Consider the following 19737-nt stretch of genomic DNA (forward strand, 5'->3'; position numbering starts at 1 on the left):
ATGCCCTGGAAGCTCAAGGAGAGGAATTCAGTCCAGACACAGGAAATCAGGAAGGTCTCCTGAAATTTGGTGTTGGGTATATTGAACAAGGGGTCCTGCTGTATATCCAAGTGGAGATGTCCACCCAGCAGAGGGACAAAGAAATCTTTAGATAGGAGATTTGGGAGTAACCACACCATACAGTAATAATTATGACAGCAAATCAGAACACCTTGGATGAGTCTGCAGAATGAGAAGAAAACCAAGGGCAAGGCCCTGAGAAACATCACTTTTGTCCATTTGGGAGACGGACAGAGGAAGGAGTAGCCAGAATAGAAAGGAAATGAGGAGAATGTTGTATGCTGGAAACCAAGTTTCAAGCAAGATGTAATCAGCACATTAAATAAGGCGTCCATCAAGTGAAAGAAGCCAGACACAAACGGTCACACACTGAATGATTCCATCCATGTGAAATATCCAGAATAGGCAAATCCAGAGACCAAAAACAAATTAGTGGCTGCCAGAGGCTAAAAAGAAAATAAAGTAGGGAGTGACTCCTTAATGATATATGGGGGTCTCTTCTGGGGGCAATGAAAATGTTCTGAAACAAGATAGGTGATGGCTGCACTACACTATGACCATACTAAAGGTCACGGAATTGCACATTTTAAATGGTTTATTTTTATGTGAATTTTATTTCAATGTTTTTAATGTGGTGCAGCACACTCCCAAAGTCAAAAAGCACAGCAGTACCATTCTAGCACAGTTAGTAGGAAAATTAGAAAACAAGGAAAACGTAGCAAGTTTTTCTAAAATTTTAACTTATTCAATTTAAATAACTGGCTTTTAAGATAATATTCTTTCTACTTTTTGCTGTTAATGTCTTTACTTTTATGAACTATAAAAGACTAAAATATAGATTTCTTTTAATGTTTTAAAAATATCCTTATTTGGCATAATACAAAGTTGACAACTTTTATGTTAATTCCTCCAGTTCTCAATTTTTTTTTAAGGTTTTCTAATATGTGAAATTCAGATGGCCAAGGAACACAAATATAGCATATACTGAGCAAGCTATGGCAAAGGTCCCAGATAAGCAGCCTCACAGAAACTGGGGTGAGAATGCATTCTGCCAGCTTATAAAAGACCCAACATCTAACACTATCATACACAACGCTATTGTTACTCTGAAGAGGGAAAAGAATGGGGCAAAAAGCTGTGAGGGCCTTTTAAGAAGCACAGACCAGGGTGCTCAGAGCAGTATTTCAGTTCAGTTCAGTTGCTCAGTCATGTCCAACTCTTTGCGACCCCATGAATCACAGCACGCCAGGCCACCCTGTCCATCACCAACTCCCAGAGTTCACTCAAACTCATGTCCATCGAGTCCGTGATGCCATCCAGCCATCTCATCCTCTGTCATCCCCTTCTCCTCCTGCCCCCAATTCCTCCCAGCATCAGAGTCTTTTCCAATGAGTCAACTCTTCACATCAGGTGGCCAAAGTACTGGAGTTTCAGCTTTAGCATCATCCCTTCCAAAGAACACCCAGGGCTGATCTCCTTTAGAATGGACCAGTTGGATCTCCTTGCAGTTCAAGGGACTCTCAAGAGTCTTCTCCAATACCACAGTTCAAAAGCATCAATTCTTCAGTGCTCAGCTTTCTTCACAGTCCAACTCTCACATCCATACATGACTACTGGATAAACCATAGCCTTGACTAGACGGAACTTTGTTGGCAAAGTAATGTCTCTGCTTTTCAATATGCTATCTAGATTGGTCATAACTTTCCTTCCAAGGAGTAAGTGTCTTTTAATTTCATGGCTGCAGTCACCATCTGCAGTGATTTTGGAGCCCCAAAAGATAAAGTCTGACACTGTTTCCACTGTTTCCCCATCTATTTCCCATGAAGTGATGGGACTAGATGCCATGATCTTCTTCGAATGTTGAGCTTTAAGCCAACTTTTCCACTCTCCACTTTCACTTTCATCAAGAGGCTTTTTAGCTCCTCTTCACTTTCTGCCATAAGGGTGGTGTCATCTGCATATCTGAGGTTATTGATATTTCTCCCGGCAATCTTGATTCCAGCTTGTGCTTCTTCCAGCCCAGCGTTTCTCATGATGTACTCTGCATAGAAGTTAAATAAGCAGGGTGACAATATACAGCCATGACGTACTCCTTTTCCTATTTGGAACCAGTCTGTTGTTCCACGTCCAGTTCTAATTGCTGCTTCCTGACCTGCATATAGGTTTCTCAAGAGGCAGGTCAGGTGATCTGGTATTTCCATCTCTTTCAGAATTTTCCACAGTTTATTGTGATCCACACAGTCAAAGGCTTTGGCATAGTCAATTAAGCAGAAATAGATGTTTTTCTGGAACTCTCTTGCTTTTTCCATGATCCAGCAGATGTTGGCAATTTGATCTCTGGTTCCTCTGCCTTTTCTAAAACCAACTCACTTATAAGGAATATGGACTTGTAGGGAAGTATAAACTGTTACAGTGTTTCTGAAAGATGATTCAACAATATGTTTGTTTATGCTCTTAAACCCAGCAGGTCTTTTCCCAAGAACTTACATTAAGGAAGTAATCAGATTAAACCCATGATTTTTATATAACAAAGAATTATATATAATAACATTACAACATTACTCATATTAATGAAATATTTTTTACTAGCGAAAAATGAAACAACGTATGTTTATTTTCTATATTTTATGATGTTTTTGACCTTTGAAGGCCTTGCTGGCTGAGAAGTGACTGCCTCTTCCAATTTAGCTAACTCCCAGAAATAATGAACAACTTGCTTATCACTATGTCTTTCACATCCAAATCAACCAATCCCAAGTCAACACCGCCAACCAACTCCTTTATCTAACTCTTATCCACCAAGCCAGTATTTCCCCTGCCCTAGAGCAACCCAGGGCCAGGTACCAGAAAACTGAAGAGAGATTCTCTGCCCCAAAGCCCACTGGAGTTACAACAACTAGCCAGTCCTATGTGATCTACCCTGCCCTGCTTTTCCCTCGAAAATCCCAGTAATAGCTGTGGTCCACGCTGTCCCCCTGCTACTGCTCTGGCTTCATGACCAGCTCTGATGGGGCTTCCACCATGTGGCTCTGCATGGTGTGCCATGACACTCGTGTCTAGGCAGCTGTAAGGTTAAAACTTTTATTCAGTGGCATTTATCTCTCTACGTCGTCACTCAGTTACCTTTATAAATTAAAACCTGGGCACAAACCAATCTGTAGGAGATTAAGGAATTACAGTATACTTACATGCTGAAATACTGTTAGTAATTAAATAACATTTTCAAGGAAAACACTGACTGATGTACCAAAACCTTTATAAATAGATGTAAGTGGGAAATGTACATAAAACATTATGTAGTTACAATCTGTATTATGTTTAAAAAGAACAAATAGAAACACATATATGTTACCTTTGGAAATGGAAAAAGAGAGAAAGGAGAGGTACATACCAACATGTTAGCGGTGGTATCTCTGAGTAGTAGAATTATCAGTTATTTTTATTTGGTGTGACTTTCTCTACTTTCCAAATTGTCCATAATAAGTATATATTACTTTTGTAGTGATAAAAGCACATTCTAAGCATTAGATCAAAGAAGATATGGGTCCTATGCATTCTAAGTGTCTTTAGCAATACATGATTATCTAATTAAGTCTCCAGAGCAGTACATATTAACTTTAAATCAACAGGCTAAGGTAAACTGTCACTGACTCTCAATACAAAACAAGTATACATTCAACATTCAAACTGCAAAACATCAGATCTGAAAGTCTATAAGAGATTTCAGTGTCAGAAAATAATATTATAAACATTTAGTATAAATCTGTTAAGACGGAATTAAAAATTTTTAAGTGCTTCACTCACTGTAAATCACAACAAATTTCCCTTTCCTGTTTTTCTGCTAAAATATTTTTTTAAAGTATGAAACTTTCCCAAACATTCCTGGACACAGGACTGCATGATGCAGAAACCACATAATATTTGGCAGTACCCAAAAACTGAGACATTCTCTTGGAAGTCTAACTATTTAAAAAAGCACAAAGCAAAATCAGGCCAAGGTTCCCAGTGTATGAGCCAACACAGAGAATGTACAAAAACAATTACATCATACTTTTCAGTGTCCACTAGGATTTTTTTAAAGCATTTTTTCAACGTCAAATAATCCATAAACATGGAAATATGAGCCACCAGGAAGTAGACTATACATGGTTCAGCATAAATCTGCAAACTAAACACAAACATGATACCTTTGAAAATGAGACAAGATCCGTATCCAATTTAACTGAAACTGGTTCACCAGGCAGGGAAAGGAGGTGGGGGAACGGGTATGAAACTCTAGACAGTACAGACAACGCACATGAGCAGGGACAGCGAGTAGAAAGCTCTGCTATGATGAAGCGGAGAGCATGGTAAGTAAGGCTCTTATACGGCAAGCTGGGGACCTTAGTTTTTTACCCTAAAGTCAATTAACAAAAGCATTTCCTTTCCTGAAAGGAAGTATTTAGCTGGAGTTCTGAAGGATGAATAGAAGGATTCCAGAACTCAGAAAGGCAGAGGGAGGTAAACATTCCAGGTGAAGGAACCAACATGTAAGGTGAGAGTACAGCACAAGATAACCAATGTGGTTAAAACAGGGTGCATATTATGAAGAGTCTTGACTATCTGAGTAAGGACCTTGTACTTACTTATGTAAGTAATGTGATTGAGCGGTGGTTCTGAGTAGAGGAGTAGCCTGACTATAGCTGCACTTAAGCAAAACCAATCTGATAGTAATGCTGAGGGTACAGTGGAGTGGGACAGGTTAAAAACAGGAAATGTAATGAGCCGGCACTTGCCACATGTGGGTGAGAGGTGATGAAGCCACAGGAACACCGCCTTACACTTTCCACCTCCAGGTCTCTCTACTGGACCTATTCCCAATACCAGAAATGTCCTACCCTACCCCATCACAGTCTTCCAAACCCACCCACTGTTCTCAGGGCTTAATACCTAATACTTGTTAACACTCAAATACATGCCACAAAGAATTGTTTCAATACTTTAGATAATTTCTTTTCCTTTAAACAAAAGCTCAACATATCAGAAATATTTATTCATATCAGAAAAGATTTTACAGATATTACTTAAATTTTCTTCTAATATTTTAATTTTGGAACCACTAGAAAAAAAATCTGTTTCACAGACGATGAGAGAATCTGCACATTTCAAACAGAACTACCTATAATACTAACACACACACACACACACACACACGCATAATACTGTAAAAGTAATTGAATATAAAAGTTAGTTTATCTAATTTTCACCTATTAGTATACACACTTCCCAAATGAACAATGTAACTGACTGATGTATGAGAAGCTAAAAATGGAAATACTGTGTATATAATGATTTTAATTATAGGGTCACTGTACCTCCTCATTTGATAACTGAGCTGAAGATTCTTCATGAGTTAAAGCACACACTACTGGTATTTTTACTTCCTCCTCAACATCTGTTTTTTTGTGATCCTTTCTCTTACTAAGTCTTTGCTGTTCATCTTCCTCCTGAAAGTTAGGAAGAAAAAATATATATTACTCAGGTAATGTATACTGAATGGTTCTTTAACCACTCAAAACAAATATAGAAGTACACTGTGAAAAGCCAAACAAAAGAAAGCAAATCACCTCCTCTTCTTCAAGTGATCCAAGAAGGAAAATTAACACAGAATGTTCCCTCAGGTTATTATGGAAACAAACAGGAAAAAGTTATGGCATTACACATCCATTTGGAACATGTACAAATTAATATGAAATACAAACGAATTATTAAAGTTGATAACAATAATTCACTAAACAAAGATGAAAAATACCCTCAATGACCCCCACCCAAATACACCAGTGGTGAGGGACAAACACACAATTAGACTACTATTCAAGTATGTGCAAGGTTCTACAGAAGAACAAAATAAAGATTTCACCTAAGGCAGCCAGATAGGGGGGCCCAAAGAGAGTAACACTTCAGCTGGACCTGGAAGAATTGGTAAGATGAGTCTGCCAATTTTGAGACAAGCAAGGGTTCCAGGGGAAAAAGTACATAAAAGAGGCAGAGGCATGGAAGAGCAGGCATACGAGTAGCAAGATACATGGAGAAAGGGATGATGAAGTGCTTAGACTGTAGAACCAGAGACTGTTCAACCCTCAGATATGCCATTAGTCCCTGTCTCATGTGGAAAGTTTTCTTGCGTGTATCTGTTTTGAAAACCACATGAGATAAAGTTTACATATAAAGCCTTGGCACAATGCTGGCACACAGCCTTAAATGACCAGTTCTGGAGTTTAGACTATTCTAATGGGAAGCAGAAAGAGCATGATTAGATCTGTACTTTAGAATCTAAATCCTCAAGCTGACTGTGTCTACATACAAGGTGAATGAGTCAGACAAGAGATAGAAAAGAAATTTAAAAAGAAACTTCTGAAAAACAAAATCTAACCTAAACTATACAAGGTAACTTAAAATATTTGTTACAATACCTAGAAAACTTCTAAATAGCTATCCTAAGAAACTATTTTCCTAGGGACACTATCCTAAGGAAGTATTTGTATTCACAATATATATACAACATAGTATATTAGCTGTAAAACTATTTGAAATGACCAAAAGGAAAGAAACCATCTAGATGCCCACTACAAAGAGAAGGATTAAATCAATTACAGTACACCATGCTACCAGTTAACAAGAATAAGACAGATCTCTGAAAAATATATCCAAGATGACACTTATGAGAAAAATAAGCTACAGAATAAAAACTTATACCATGATTCCAGCTGTATGGGGAACAAACAAACCTAACCATACACTTATAAACACAAAGAAATGGTCTTATATACTACCTTCCAAATGGATTATTCCTGATTAAAAAAGTGGCTATTTCTGGGAAGGGAGGTGTGTGAGATATCAAGGGAGAGTTTAATTTTATCACTTTATTTTCTCACTTTGTATTTAAAACAAAGTACCTTAACATGAGAATGTATTTATGTATTACTCATGTAATTTAAATAATTTTTTAAGATAACTAAACAGGATGCTGGGTATGTAGAACTCTAGACACCTGTCTTTTCACACCACTCAGCCTCTCTACCCTCACCCATTACCTTCTAATAAGACTTTTAGAGCAATGTCAAGAAAGACATGGCCTGCTGCTGCTGCTGCTAAGTCACGTCAGTTGTGTTCGACTCTGTGTGACCCCACAGACCACAGCCCACCAGGCTCCTCCATCCCTGGGATTCTCCAGGCAACAACACTGGAGTGGGTTGCCATTTCCTTCTCCAATGCATGAAAGTGAAAAGAGAAAGTGAAGTTGCTCAGTCGTGTCCAACTCTTCGCGACCCCATGGACCGTAGCCTACCAGTCTCCTCTGTCCATGGGATTTTCCAGGCAAGAATACTGGAGTAGAAGACATGGCCTGGATTAACACAATTAGATCTGTACTTTAGAACCTAAATCCTCAAGTTGAGGCTTTAAACTTCTCAGACTTCTGTCTGAAAAGCAGACAGAACTGTAGAGAAAGATTTTCTCAGAAATATGCACTACTGCACCTGCAGACTGAAGAGGGTCATTTCTAAATCATTCCTTCCCACCCACCCAGACAAGGCCATTTCTAAAGTTGAAAAACAAAATCCCTCAAATACAGCTATAATGTTTTCTGAAATGGAATACATCAACCTTGTTTCAGGCTTAAGTCAATATGTAATACACACGAAATAATATACAATCACGTTGGGGTGGGCTGATTTACTGACAAAGCAAACAAGTCCTACAAAACCACTATTCACCTGATCTTTCTTCTTCAGTTCTTCAACTTGTCGCAGCTGTTCAGAAGTTAGCACAATTTCCATTCGCTGCATGTCCCTCATCAGCAAACGCTGAGACTCCAGGAACTGGTCATTGGCCTTCTGCCACGTGTGTTTCAACTGGTTGTGTTGTTGTCGCTCTTGCTCCAAGAGATGGCAAACTGTTTAGGAATCCCCCAGTCAAAAACACTGAATTTTAATGGTAGGCAATTTCTTTAACATAGGCCTACCAAACCAGGTCTGGCCAATGTCGTCCAGTCTGGGATTTTGTCTCTGACAAGAACCCAGGGCAAACTGCCGTAGATCAAGGCAGCTGTCCCCACACCACCCCTCTAAGTAGAGTCTCTCAGAGTGTGTTCCTAGGAAGAGGAACATGTGAAAAGATTTCTGTGCTCAGTAAGTTTCAGAAACTTTGGGTTAAAAAAAAATTTTTTTTAATGAAAATTTCTTTATTGAAGGACTTCAAACTCAAGGTCTTAAGTATATCTATGTTCTCTTATAAGGTGATACATAATACAATACCTCCCAAATTTATTTACCAAAAAGTCCTTTCCACAATGCCACTCACATAACAAATGTTCTAGGCAATACATTTTGGGAAATATTGCTCTTACAGCCAAATGCACAGTCACCACTTCTAATTTAATACATTCTGAATAAACTTGTTATCCAGCAATCCTTCTTGAGCCCATTTAGTTTGACCTCTCAGGATAAGTCAAAGAATCTTTGTAAATGCTTCTGTTATCAACGTTCATCAGCTCAGCCATCTTCAGAAAAAGGAGTAGATGGTATCACCTATCAGCCCATCCACCCAGTCATCCAAGCCAGAAACCTGAAAGATGACTCACACTTCTGACTTCTCACATTCAACTGTGACAGAGGCCTATAATAAGCCTACCTCCTGTTCAATATGACAGACATCTTCTGCCTTCTGCCTTAGACTTAGGACACAGACGACTAAAACAGGGGTCCCTCCATTACTCTTCCTGCCACTTGTCTGGACCTCTCTATCCCACCCTCCACACTGCTGCAAAACTTAACTCCCTAGAAGGTAAAATTTAAAACCCTTCGGAAAAGCCAGATACAGAAGACACAAAATTGCTGCTTAATTTTTAACTATCTTCTTTTCATGTAAATACTGTTTTTTGGTATGACTGTTTCAGTAGAAATTACTCTATCCCTTTACTCCTTTTAGTGAAACTTCTCAGACACTTTCCCAGGCATATTAGGAAGGTTTGGTAGTCTTGCACTATTGCTGGAAGGGGTTGGGACATATAGGGTAAACAGAAATTCCTATTTCTTTTGGACACTCTTTCAGAGTTTGAGTGTCTTTTTGACTGCAGCAGCACTTTTGAAAAGCATTTTCTGAAAGCCAAAGACTCAAATTTTGGATTAATTTAATAACAGTTTATAAAATAATTCTGTAAGTTTATTTAATTTCAGTATCCCTACTATTTTGGGATAAAAAACCCAATTTCCATGAATTTTTTTATGAAAGAACTATATTTTCCATGCCCACAGTCCTAAATTTTCACATTAAAACATGTTACTAGTATAAGCTGCAACAAGTATAAGATTTTAAGAATTCCATTTACATTTAGATAAAAATTTAGATCTTTATTTTCACTAACCTCTAACTGAAATTTAGCATTTCCTTCAATTATAAAATATAGGCAACAAACCACAGTAAGTGTAATAATACCCACAAATTGGTCACCAACAAAAGTCACAGATACTTCTGTATCTTAGTACAGTTGTTGCAGATATCTCATTATTTATGTTCATCACACTTCAAAGTTACAGTAGTTATTGGACCTGGTACTGGACCTCGTTATTTAATGTACTGATAAAATAGTACATTTATTACTATAGCATAAGTTTGCAGTTATTTATATTTTCCTGTTTTATAACGTAATTAATTTCTTTTATAATTCTATATATTTTATGTATTAAAAACATTACTCTGAGAGGGCTTCACAAGACTGCCAAAGGAGTCTGTGACACAACAAGTTTAAGAATCTCAGGTATATAAGATTCATTAGAAGAATTAAAGACAAATGTATATTTTAATGGGAAAGGACAAGCCTATTTCTCCTATCCTGAAAAATCAGAGTCAATTTCTGCATCACTCTGCTACGAGGTTAGCAAAATAAAAATTATCTCTTATAAACAGGGGTGTTAGTTAAGAACACCAGAATACACCACCTGCCCTTTTGGTCCCATTTTCACTTTAGCTAATTTGTCTCCATCAAAATGGGTCTGGGGCAAAGCAGTTTAAGTAGAAATTTCCTATTCCCTGTCTGCCCAGAGCTTAGGACCTGTGAATTCTTACTGGGGTCCTGGAGAAACAAGAAGCCACCAAAAATCCAAATACCTTTTCAAACCAACTACAAAGCTTAAACTGAATCACTAACATGTTGGACAGGCATTTTGGAATTTGTTATTGTTATTAATCAATACCAAATTTTACTTACACAGTTCTCTTAGAGGCTGAGATTAAAAATATATAAAGTGTGTATTATATATATATGTATATATATTTACCTTCATGCAATTCTTTCCGAAGTTTCTCAGCATCTTCCTGTAAAACGGATTTCTGAGTATTCAAAACAGCTACATACATCTCTAGATCAGTCCTACAAGATTTCTCAGCTTCCAGATAATGATTCAGCTCTTTCACCTGAAAAAGATGCATTTCTATTAAACTAAAACTTCCAACAGTTTCTACCTGAGGCATAATGTTCTGGAGGTGTCTTGAAAGAAAATTACATTTATATTTACATATATTTAAATGTACCACCAAGTTTACAAAACAAACACATACTTACTATAGAAAACTAGGAAAATATATTTTCCCAGCTCAGTCGTGTCTGACTGTTTGCGACCCCATGGACTATACAGTCCATGGAGTTCTCCAGGCCAGAACACTGGAGTGGGTAGCTATTCCCTTCTCCAGGGGATCTTCCCAACCCAGGGATCGAACCCAGGTATCCCACATTGCAAGGAGGATTCTTTACCAGTTGAGCCACCAGGGAAGCCCAAGAATATTGGAGTGGGTAGCCTATCCTTTCTCCAACAGATCTTCCTGACCCAGGAATCAAACCAGGGTCTCCTGCATTGCATGAGGATTCTTCACCAACTGAGCTACCAGGGAAGCCCAGGAATATAACATAATTGACAATAATTAATAGTAAGCATTATCCATAATCATCACCAAAGTCAATATGCAATTGAGATTACACATAACATCTTTGTACCTAGCTTTTAAAAAGGTGGTTCCAATCTCTGCTCCCTGGGCAATACACACATGTGCTCATTTTATCACATACTCAGTGAACCCAAGTTACTGTGGTTTTGTTTTTTATTTTTGTTGTTTTTAATCAGTATATTTCCTAAATGTAAAAATGGTGTCATACTCTTGTATATTTGCTTTTCTTTAATTTCTGGTGAGGTAATTCCAGATGCCTTAAATTTACAAAAAGGAGACATTTTCATAGGCATAAATTCATGAAAAGAAAAACGGGGAAGTCGTGATGGAAAAAACAAACTCATACCATAATAAACAGACACCTGAAGGCAAGTGCAGAGTACTTTTAAAAATCACATCTTTTTTTAAGTGTCTTATTTCTATTAAATAATTAACTATAATATTCAAGTATTAACAATACAGTCTAATATCTGGAACAATATCAATAACCAAAATAAATTGTAATTTTGCCCCATGTAAGAATCACTTGCTCTTCCCTTCCTTACAAATTGTCCATCCTAAATTTTGGATATGTAACTTTCACCTTTTTCAAATGGTTATGACTCATTTCACTTTCAAGGTCATATTTATGCCTTTTATCTTCCCATTTCTCCAACTTGAAATAGCTGGCTGATCTGTTTTCAGTAATCTTCACTCCTAGACCTAGCCATGGACTAAAAATGATTATTCAGTAATCTTCACTCCTAGTCACGGACTAAAATGATTATTTAAGGTGCCATCTGATGCTTTGCTGAAGGCTGTCAGCCAATCAGAAACGCACTAACCAAGCATGACAAAGAGCTGATTTCTCATCAGGCACTTTCCCTATCACCTGGAGAGGTGGTAATTCAGTTGAGGGTAAAGGAAATTCAGTATGTCCAACATGTCACTGCTTTTCCATTTTAAAAAAAATCAGTTTCACTGCTTTCATTCCAGTTGCTATGCCTCATTTCATGAGGAACCAGAGATCAAATTGCCAACATCTGCTGGATCATGGAAAAAGCAAGAGAGTTCCAGAAAAACATCTACTTCTGCTTAATTGACTATGCCAAAGCCTTTGACTGTGTGGATCACAATAAACTGTGGAAAATTCTGAAAGAGATAGGAATACCAGACCACCTGACCTGCCTCTTGAGAAATCTGTATGCAAGTCAGGAAGCAACAGTTAGAACTGGACGTGGAACAACAGACTGGTTCCAAATAGGAAAAGGAGTATGTCACGGCTGTATATTGTCACCTTGCTTATTTAACTTCTATGCAGAGTACATCATGAGAAATGCTGGGCTGGAAGAAGCACAAGCTGGAATCAAGATTGCCGGGAGAAATATCAATAACCTCAGATATGCAGATGACACCACCCTTATGGCAGAAAGTGAAGAAAAACTAAAGAGCCTCTTGATGAAAGTGAAAGAGGAGAGTGAAAAAGTTGGCTTAAAGCTCAACATTCAGAAAACGAAGATCATGGCATCCGGTCCCATCACTTCATGGGAAATAGATGGGAAACACTGGAAACAGTGTCAGACTTTATTTTTGGGGGCTCCAAAATCACTGCAGATGGTGACTGCAGCCATGAAATTAAAAGACGCTTACTCCTTGGAAGGAAAGTTATGACCAACCTAGATAGTATATTCTAAAGCAGAGACATTACTTTGCCAACAAAGGTCCGTCTAGTCAAGGCTATGGTTTTTCCTGTGGTCATGTATGGATGTGAGAGTTGGACTGTGAAGAAGGCTGAGTGCCGAAAAACTGATGCTTTTGAACTGTGGTGTTGGAGAAGACTCTTGAGAGTCCCTTGGACTGCAAGGAGATCCAACCAGTCCATTCTGAAGGAGACCAACCCTGGGATTTCTTTGGAAGGAATGATGCTAAAGCTGAAGCTCCAGTACTTTGGCCACCTGATGTGAAGAGTTGACTCATTGGAAAAGACTCTGATGCTGGGAGGGATTGGGGTCAGGAGGAGAAGGGGACGACGGAGGATGAGATGGCTGGACACGGACTCGATGGACGTGGGTCTGAGTGAACTCCGGGAGTTGGTGATGGACAGGGAGGCCTGGCGTGCTGCGATTCATGGGGTCACAAAGAGTCAGACACGACTGACCAACTGAACTGAACTGAAGCCTCATTTCTTTACTGCGTCATCTAGGGCCACATAAGCAGTCTGAACAAAATCACTGAGCACGACTTTCCTCATATTGCTCCTGTCATTAACAGTGAGGTTGCTAAACATTCACCATGATGTTTGAGGTTTGCTGAAGGTTTTATAAATAGCCCTTTATTTATTGCTGCTGCTGTTGCTAAGTCACTTCAGTCATGTCCGATTCTGTGCAACCCCATAGACGGCAGCCCACCAGGCTCCCCCGTCCCTGGGATTCTTCAGGCAACAACACTGGAGTGGGTTGCCATTTCCTTCTCCAATGCATGAAAGTGAAAAGTGAAAGTGAAGTCGCTACAGGGTGTTTAAATTTATCAAATGCCTTTCTAAATCTAAGAAGAATATACTACGTTTCTCCTATAATCTCTTTATGTGGTACATAAGAATAATAGATTTTCTGGTGATATATCATCCTAAATTACTGGAAAGATCTCCCCTGGTTTTTTTTTCTGGCCACATGCTGCACCAGGTGGCATGTGGAATCTTAGTTCCCTGACCAGGGATCAAACATGTGCCCCCAGCATTAGGAACACAATTTTAACCACCAGACTACCAGGGAAGCCCCAGGACGATCCCTTTTTGATCATGATGTCTTTTTTGCTTTTTTCTTTCAGTTACTCTGCTGAAAAATTTTGTTTCTGTCTTCTTAAAGGAGATAGATCTACAATTTTTTGTTAATACTTTTTAGTGAGTTTGTTTCTAATGACGTCTCATAAAATGAGTTGAGAGCTTTCCCTCTTTTTCTATTCTCTAACACAGTTGGTAAAATATAAGGATTCTTTTTCTGAGAGGTTCGAAAAAACTTGCCTGCAAAATTGAGTCTAATGTCTTTTGGAGGAAAGGAAACAGGAGAAAAGGAGATTCCGACTATAAATTCACTTTAATAGGTATTAACTACATCAGTTCAGTTCAGTTGCTCAGTCGTGTCCAACTCTTTGCAACCCCATGAACCGCAGCACGCCAGGCCGCCCTGTCCATCACCAACTCCCAGAGTTCACTCAAACTCACGTCCATCAAGTCCATGATGCCATCCAGCCATCTCATCCTCTGTCATCCCCTTCTCCTCCTGACCCCAATCCCTCCCAGCATCAGTCTTTTCCAATGAGTCAACTCTTCTCATGAGGTGGCCAAAGTACTGGAGTTTCAGCTTTAGCATCATTCCTTCCAAAGAACATCCAGGGTTGATCTCCTTCAGAATGGACTGGTTGGATCTCCTTGCAGTCCAAGGGACTCTCAAGAGTCTTCTCCAACACCACAGTTCAAAAGCATCAATTCTTCAGTGCTCAGCTTTCTTCATAGTCCAACTCTCACATCCATACATGACCACAGGAAAAACCATAGCCTTGACTAGACAGACCTTTGTTGGCAAAGTCTACTTTTGAATATGCTATCTAGGTTGGTCATAACTTTCCTTCCAAGGAGTAAGCATCTTTTAATTTCATGGCTGCAGTCACCATCTGCAGTGATTTTGGAGCCCCAAAAATAAAGTCTGACACTGTTTCCACTGTTTCCCTATCTATTTCCCATGAAGTGATGGGACCGGATGCCATGATCTTCGTTTTCTGAATGTTGAGCTTTAAGCCAACTTTTTCACTCTCCTCTTTCACTTTCATCAAGAGGCTCTTTAGTTTTTCTTCACTTTCTGCCATAAGGGTGGTGTCATCTGCATATCTGAGGTTATTGATATTTCTCCCAGCAATCTTGATTCCAGCTTGTGCTTCTTCCAGCCCAGCATTTCTCATGATGTACTCTGCATAGAAGTTAAATAAGCAGGGTGTCAATATACAGCCCTGACGTACTCCTATTTGGAACCAGTCTGTTGTTCCATGTCCAGGTCTAACTGTTGCTTCTTGACCTGCATATAGGTTTCTCAAGAGGCAGGTCAGGTGGTCTGGTATTCCCATCTCTTCCAGAATTTTCCACAGTTTATTGTGATCCACACAGTCAAAGGCTTTGGCATAGTCAATAAAGCAGAAATAGATGTTTTCCTGGAACTCTCTTACTTTTTCGATAATCCAAAGGATGTTAGCAATTTGATCTCTGGTTCCTCTGCCTTTTCTAAAACCAGCTTGAACATCTGGAATTTCACGGTTCACGTATTGCTGAAGCCTGGCTTCGAGAATTTTGAGCATTACTTTACTAGCATGTGAGATGAGTGCAATTGTGCATTCTTTGGCACTGCCTTTCTTTGTGATTGGAATGAAAACTGACCTTTTCCATCTATTATACCTTGAGAAAATATTGGCTAATTATTTCTCATTAGAAAATTTCTCATCAATCTTATTTCATTTCAAATTTATTGCTGTGACACTGCTTAGAGTATTTATTACTTTTAAGTCTCGACTGATTTGTAGTTATTTCCCTGCTTCATTTCTAATGGTTTACGTCTTTTTGTCTTTTTGTCCTGATTAGTCTTATCAGGTTGACAAGTTTTTCCGTTTTCTTATTTGTTTTTCCATTTTTTTCCCATTATATTTACATTCTCAATTTTCCTTTTGCTTTTCTATTTCACTAATTTCTGCTCTTATCTGCATTACTTCCTTCCATTCATACTGTTTGTACTACTGTTCTTTTTTTTTAGATTCTTAAGTAAAATATCAAATCACCCTAAATATTTTACAATTCCTTTTCCCATATGAGTTATTTTCATTTCTAGACATTTACCTTAACTATATTTCATTGTAAATAATTAATAATCCATGGTCAGAGACTTGGATTTGCATAACACATCTTCAAAATAAAATGACTCTTTCCTTGTGACATTGAAAAGTATAATGTACCCAAAAATAACAATACTTTATTCCATGCACTATCCTCTTAACTACTGTGCTCTACTACTGTATAAAATAGTCTCTCTCTAAGGACAAGATTCTGTATCTATCACATCTAAATTACTAACCAAGTTGCTCAAAACTCCTGTATCCCTACTAATATTTTTTTTTCTGCTTGCACTGTCATTTGCTAAAGGACAATTTAAATCATTTACTATGATTGTGAATAATTCTCCTTTTAATTGTCACTTTTTAGTTCACATATTTCAAAGCTATGTAAATGCAATCAAGTGTATGACTGTTGTATCTTACTGATAGATTATAAATTAGAAAGCGTCCCTCTTTATTAATTCCTTTTTCCTTTCATCCTGCTTCATAAATGCTGCATCAACTTTCTTTTGATTAGAATTTACGAGGCATAGCTTTAAATATCTTTTTCAGTACTACCTTGTAGTTTTATTTTAGGTATGTCTCTTACAAGCAACATAAATTTATATTATAAATTTAAAATCCAGTCTCTTTTAGTAGATAATTATCAGCTTACATTTACTAGAATTACTGATACACACCCATTTCTACACTTCTACATTTTTTTCTATACTCCTATATAGTGCTTTTGATTACTACCTCTAAATTTTTTCTTTCCTACTTTTTAAATTAATTATTAAAATGCTTGACAATTCCTTTTCCCATGAGTTAAGTTTTTTCATTTTCAGACATTTTACCTTCACTACATTTTATTGTAAATAATTAATAACCTGTGGTCAGAGATTTGGATTTGCATATCAACAAATCTTATTTTTTTTCTATTGGGTCTTTATAGCCAACAAATCCAGCTGCACTACAGCTACGTAATTTCTAAAAGATTGATTCTGGGGCTGATGTCAGGAAACAAAGTCACCTTTGAACAACTTATTTTCCTTCAAAGCTAGTGATACTCATTTTGATAGGAAAATAAACACTGACTACATAATGAAGCAGCACAAGCAACACTATTGTCATTATTTCAAATACCCATAAAGGCAAAATCATCTCCAAGCATTTTCTTGCATTTTGAAGAAAGCAAGATTCTGACAATGCATAGTCTAAATTACAGTTTTTACTCCCTCGGTATTCTAATTTTGCTCAAAGCATACGGGTAGAACTTTGGTTCCAAGCAAATGGATTACAACTTTTCACAACCTTTGAGGCCTCCAGCTCTTTAATCTTGTCTTCAGCCTCTGTCAGTTTATCTTTCAAAGCTGCAATTTCTTTCTCCATAGGCATCACAACAGACCGAAGTTTTTCAGCATCCTCTTGGGCCTGTTAAAAAGAATTAAATGTCACAACTTACCAATTTATCACTTTTGTAAGGAATAATAGGTCTAGCAGACACTGTATGAGCACTCACAAAACTGAACTATGTCTTAACTCTTCAATGCTGCATTACTTTGAATGTTAAGTCATAATCACAGCTTTATCAAATATTTCATTTAGAATTCAGGAATAAGTAGGAAAATGGATTCACTACGACAAACTTGAATTTTTTGTTTATTTTGGAAAGTGAAAGCAGGTTTATTTAGATAGATTATACATTCCACAGACAGAATGTGGTCGTCTCAGAAAATGAGAGCAACCACAAATGTGACTTTTTAACTAGCTGAGTAACTGAGATGAAAAAATATATATATAAATGCATATAATAAATAATTTTTGTAATTCTGGTTAGGAAATTAAAAAACCATAAGCTCTTACAAATACAGACAGGACTAATTTTCTAACATAAAAATAGAACATTTATTTCCTAAAATATTAGAAAATTATGTTTCTATAAAAGGGCTACAACCTAAATTTTTAAACCGAATATTTATCATTTTACTTTTGACATCTAAATGAAACAAACTCAAATAACAACTCCTAAAGCCATGGTGTTTAACCATCTTTCATTCTCAAAAACACAGATTAAAAGCAAACATCCATAAACTAATAAATTGGTAAGAAACTTAATTTTCATTTTAAACACACACATATTTATACAGAAACAAAAATGAGACAATATATTGACTCAAAAAGTTTGCTTTTTCCCTTCTAGTGAAAATGAAAATTAATCTTATTTACTGAATTTAAACCAACCCAAGCTTATCCTAAAGTACTTGTGAAGGGGAAAATATTACCTATGCAGAAATGTGAATGAAGATTAAAAAAACAATTGATATCTCTCAAAAAAGAGTGACATACTTTGTTTCCCAGTGCTTGCAAAGTCGTTTCATCATTTATTTTATTTTGAACTAAGTCCTGTTAGGAAAAGATATGTGAGCTTAAAATATCTTCAGTCAAGGCTAATCTGGGATGTTTACAGAGGTGGTCTGATAAAAATCACCAGGGGAAAAAAAGGAGAAAAGCAACAAAGAATTTAATACAGATTGAGTCATTTATTAATGCAAAGATGACCTCACAATTCCAAGTGACACATATCAAAAAAAGAAACATTCAAAGATGACTTTTTTAAATGACAGAAAGGTAATTAGAAACAAATCTAAGACACTATCACAGCCAAGAAAAACCTAAGAGTCATGACTGAATGTAATGTGGTATCCTGGATGTGATTTTGAAACAGAAAAAAGGACTTGGGTAAAAACTATTGAAATCTGAATAGAAAGAAAGGACTTTAGTTAAAAATAATCAATATAGATTTATTAACTGTGACAAATGTACCATACTAATATTAAGATGTTAACAAGAGAAACTAGGAGTGAAGGATATGGGAACTCTAGTATTTTCAATTTTTTTATAAATCAAAAACTGTTCTAAAAAATAAAAAAATTTTAAAAAGGATAAAACGTGGACTGTGGAAATCATGATTATGCATATACTGTTGTTATTTGTTTAGTTGCTAAGTCATGTCTGACTCTTTCATGACCCCATGGACTGTAGCCCACTAGGCTCCTCTGTCCATGGGATTTCCCAGGCAAGAATACTGGAGTGGGTTGCCATTTCCTTCTCCAGGGGATTTTTTTGACCCAGGGATCGAATCCACATGTCTTGCATTGGCAGGCAGACTGTTTACCACTGACCCACCAGGGATGTCTCTTATTGATATATTAGAAGAATGAAGAAGAAAACTATCCTGTGAATGGTACTGTGGCTCAGAATAAAATATCTAATCATAGCATTAACTATGAATTCATCTCAAAAGACTTGAGAGAATTGAAGACTGTCTACTGTGGCTAACTATGGTAGATGACTGACTGACTAGTGATCATGAGACACTGTTAGATCCTCATGAAGAAGCTGAATTACAATCTTCTCCTGAAATAAGAAAATGCAAATAACTATTCCTCAAGGTTCAGGCTTTTGTTCTGGGTGTTGGGTTCTCATATGATTTTTACATTATAAAAAAAATTAAATAAACTTCTAAATACATAAAAGTAGTCCTTGTATGAATGAAGATTATGGCTAATTCAACTGAAAATAAAAAATCAAATTCTAATTACTATCTTATATGTGAGTTCAAATACACATATGTATATAAATTAAGAAAGCAAAGGTTTCTATAATGGCCTACATGGGAAAATAATCTTAAATTTAAAAAGTGGGTATCTGAATATGCATAACTGATTCACTCTACTGTACACCGGAAACTAATACAACATTGTAAATCAACTATACACCAATAAAAATTTTTTCTAATTAAAAAATAAAAGTTTACATAATCAAACTGGCCAAAAAGCTTTTTAAATTTTCTCAATGATAAAA

General features: G+C 37.0%; 1 protein-coding gene across 11 annotated transcripts in view; it reads right to left on the reverse strand.

Annotated features, from left to right (window-relative positions):
• The window catches only part of RABEP1 (rabaptin, RAB GTPase binding effector protein 1), a 92097-nt gene that overhangs the window by 26407 nt on the left and 45953 nt on the right, over positions 1 to 19737 (reverse strand). For 8 of the 11 annotated variants that reach the window (XM_042255572.1, XM_015098593.3, XM_060395356.1 and 5 more), the window contains 4 exons: positions 17185 to 17304; positions 10377 to 10512; positions 7815 to 7993; positions 5415 to 5546 (listed from right to left, as the gene is read on the reverse strand). In XM_042255572.1, the coding sequence (XP_042111506.1) occupies positions 5415 to 5546; positions 7815 to 7993; positions 10377 to 10512; positions 17185 to 17304 (567 nt within the window). The remainder of the gene's footprint in view (positions 1 to 5414; positions 5547 to 7814; positions 7994 to 10376; positions 10513 to 17184; positions 17305 to 19737) is intronic. The other 3 variants (XM_060395358.1, XM_060395355.1, XM_042255571.1) reach the window with 1 other exon arrangement.

This window comes from Ovis aries, chromosome 11 (genome assembly GCF_016772045.2).
Source record: "Ovis aries strain OAR_USU_Benz2616 breed Rambouillet chromosome 11, ARS-UI_Ramb_v3.0, whole genome shotgun sequence".
In the NCBI taxonomy this organism is placed as follows: domain Eukaryota; kingdom Metazoa; phylum Chordata; class Mammalia; order Artiodactyla; family Bovidae; genus Ovis; species Ovis aries.